We start from the raw sequence: 3,699 nt of genomic DNA on the forward strand, positions 1-3,699 counted from the left end.
ACCACCATGCGGTTGGTTTGAATACTCGAACGAATGTTCCACCCATCTACACCAGTTTAGAGAAGTTGTGGAGTAGTTTCTGAACCTGAAACAGTGTCATTTACCAAATTCGTGAACGACATGGCACGCCCTATTACCCTAACATAGTAAATGTTTATGCGTGTATTAACAAACCTGGTGATTTTGACCAATATCGTCGCTCATTCCGAATGACTACTGCCCACGGTATCTGCAAAATGGAACCGTATTGATTAGTTCTACCTGCGGCATTCGAACAGACCCACCTCCAATCACGTGTTCTACCCCAATAGTTTGATCATTGGATCCGGTCGCTTCCAGTTCAGCCACCTAAATAAGTCACAGTTGTTACCGATTCACATATGAGTAAAAGGTTCTTCACATCAAAAAACTTAATTTAGATGCAAGAACTTGCATAGTATATAAGCAACTTAAAAATATTCACCCGTTATGAACAAATAAATTTATATTAAATTCTAAATTACCTCCTCACTTTGTCCCCCGTCCTCAGCAGAATTGAATGTATCCACTCGGGGTTTTTTTCCCCGACAAGGCCTTCCATCTGTGCAAGTCCTCTTTGTATGTCCCGGCTTGTTGCAGTTCACACACTTTCTCTTGGACGCCTTTCTCTTATGACCCCTTGGTGCTCCCTTTGTTCGCACAACAACTGGATCTCGAATTTCACCGCCTTGCTTAGACTTGGTAGGATGAACACCATTGGCCAACTCTGATTCCAATGTTGCACATAGTCGGCGAATCCCCTCCAAAGCAACACCGAATAACCCAACCTTCTGGGCCCCTAAAAAGAACAACCATCTGGACGCCGAATGAAGTGCTCCATGGCGAAGCAAGAACCCTCTATCACCCCCGTCATCTGTTTTCTCAGCGTATGCGCCTAATGATTTTGCTTCTTTGGTCCAACGCTTCAACACTAGACTACTAGGTATTGTCAACAAGTGTTCATGCTTCATGACAAAAAACATATGTTTGCATGGAAACCCCTGAATTCTCCAAAAATTACAACCACATTCTAATTTACCCATGTTCTTATCACATAATACTATAATATGACGGCCTGGATGACCGTACTCCTCAACTGTGTACACCTTTGTGGTCAATGACCGCCTCACCCCAACAAAATTAACTGAAGATACACTCTGAATCTCCCGTTTAGCATCTACAAATACCGCTCTCGTGTAAACAGAAGCTGCATGACGCTCAAGGGATTCCAGCGAGGTTGTCAGCACTGGTTCACTATAAATAGACCTGAACTGTGCCAACAACTCATTGTTCCTATACTCTCGCACAAGAAGTTCTAGATTCTGAACAAGCTCCAACATACTGTGTTTTGATTCAAGAAAATTCTTGCACACCGAATTTATCCCTTCGCACCGTGATGTTGTCCGATACCCGGCACAGAATTTCTCGCACAAGAAAGCGTTTGCCCACATCTCCTTTTTCCCATAGACTTGGTTCCACCATAGTGAATCCTGCAAGCCATAATCGGCTGCGGCCTGAGCCCACTCTGCCTCAAAGTCATCAACCCTCATTTCAGAATAAATCCACCGATTAAAAAGCCGACGTAAATTGTCATCCTTCACGTTTGACGTGACATTCTTCTCTAAGTGCCAAGCACATAACCTATGCGTGGCATTTGGAAAAATTGTTCGAACGGCTTCTCGAATTGAGTCATCACCATCTGTGACAACAACAGAAGGCTGCTTGCTGCACATGACCTCCAAGAAATTCTCCAACAGCCACGTGTATGATGCAATGCTCTCATCTAACACCAAACCAAACCCAAAAATACATGTTTGCTTGTGGTTATTACATCCTGAGAAAATCACCAGCGGCCTCTTGTATTTGTTCTTCTTATAGGTTGAGTCGAATGCAAGTACGTCTCCAAAGTATTGGTAATCTATCCTGTTGCCACCATCTGCCCACAGTAAATTCGCTAGCATCTCGTCTTCTGTCACATTATACCTTGCCATCGAAGTTGGGTCTGCATCGACTTTACCCTCCAAGTACACTATAGCTGCGTTTGCGTCTCCGTCAACTATCTTTGCACGACGCCTCTTATCCACGTAGTTATAAGCATCTTTCTTCAAAAAACCTACCAATGAATACCCTCCAGATACCCCAGCCATGTACCGCATTGTCTTTGCCGTGGAGATGCCACAACCTTGAAACCCATCTAATTGGGCTTTCGCAGCATCCGTCAACGAACGAAAACTTGTAATTAGATGGACCATTCCAGGATGAGTCATGTTGTGATTGTGGTTCAAAATGATTTTCTTGACCCTCCACAACGAGCTGTCCTTATCTAAATATATACACATTCTTGCTTCACAATTCGTCCTTGTCTCCGGCTTGTGAGGCCTCTTCCTGTCGATCCTGTTATAATGTTTCTTATCTCTCTGTCCCTCTCTATTGCAAAAAAATCTTCTCCGAACCAAATTACCCTTCTCATCCTTGAACATGTCTCCCCTTCTTATACCAAACCCGTAGAATTTTCCTAATCTCTTATAAAACTCGTATGCATCGTCTTCGCTACGAAACACCTTCCTCAAAATATCATTTTCCGTTATATCGGCTACATCTCCAAAATCGACTGTGCCCATCACGCCTGCCCCCTCCTCACACATTGCATTAATGTCAACAGCCTCGGGAACGTCCATCAAAATATTCACCACACAGTGCCAAATTCTTAAAGCATGCCTGGAAATTAAGCTCAATTGAAAAAAAAAATAATCCAACAATACTGCACAAAACCAACCACACAAATCTCTTGTCCCCCAAATAAAACATAAGCTTGTTAGGTCAACGAACCCACCGCTATATACCATTTTGTTATCTTAAATACATGCAACGATACCCTCCAATGATAGCTACCAAATGAATTCCAACAAAAGTGACAAGTGCTAGTTGCCACACAGCACCCAAGCCCACAGCAAACTCAGAAATAAATGTGCCAACGTAGTAAAAATACTATCCATGTCTTACTAATAACAAGAAGGTCAAAACTCAACCTCTTGAACTCAATAATTACAGCACCTATCCAAGCATATTATTAAATCGCAGTTATCATAAACTTATTTCAAATGTTAGAAGCAGTGTGAAATTAAACCCATGAAGCGTATAATAAATCAAAAGATCACGTATTGCAAATTATTTAACAACAACACAAGTTAGGAACAATGAAACATGATTAAACTTTCAACACTTTTCAGCCAAATCTTAATTACGGTCGTCACAATGATTAACAACTACAAAAAATAATGAACGAACACTGAATAAGTTGCATAGGCAGTGCAAATTTAAAATTTTAAGGTTCTGAACGCAGTAAAAATACTATCCATGTCTTACTAATAACAAGAAGAGCAAAACTCAACCTCTTGAACTCAATAATTACAGCACCTATCCAAACAGATTATTAAATCGCAGTTATCATAAACTTATTTCAAATGCTAGAAGCAGTGTGAAATTAAACACATGAAGCGTATAATAAATCAAAATATCACGTATTGCAAATTATTTAACAACAACACAAGTAATGAACAACGAAACATGATTAAACTTTCAACACTTTTCAGCCATATTTTAACTAGGCTCGTCATAATGATTAACAACTACAAAAAATAATGAACCAACAGTGAATAAGTTAAATAGGCAGTGCAAATT

General features: G+C 40.6%; 1 protein-coding gene across 1 annotated transcript; it reads right to left on the reverse strand.

Moving 5' to 3' along the window:
- Positions 1–213: 213 nt before the first annotated feature.
- LOC107469328 (protein FAR1-RELATED SEQUENCE 5-like) lies at positions 214–2,696 on the reverse strand. The gene is made up of 2 exons (XM_021133902.2): positions 504–2,696; positions 214–348 (listed from the first exon to the last, which is right to left on the reverse strand). Exons 1-2 carry the CDS (start codon positions 2,694–2,696, stop codon positions 214–216), a joined length of 2,328 nt encoding a protein of 775 aa, XP_020989561.1.
- Positions 2,697–3,699: the final 1,003 nt, after the last annotated feature.

Source organism: Arachis duranensis, chromosome 10 (genome assembly GCF_000817695.3).
Source record: "Arachis duranensis cultivar V14167 chromosome 10, aradu.V14167.gnm2.J7QH, whole genome shotgun sequence".
NCBI lineage: Eukaryota > Viridiplantae > Streptophyta > Magnoliopsida > Fabales > Fabaceae > Arachis > Arachis duranensis.

Excerpts from the sequence above, each read along its gene's own strand:
- LOC107469328 (XM_021133902.2), bottom strand. The coding sequence starts at position 2,696 with ATGGACGTTCCCGAGGCTGTTGACATTAATGCAATGTGTGAGGAGGGG. Across the intron at positions 349-503 it reads ACGGGGGACAAAGTGAGGAG|GTGGCTGAACTGGAAGCGAC; the intron begins GTAATTTAGAAT and ends TGACTTATTTAG.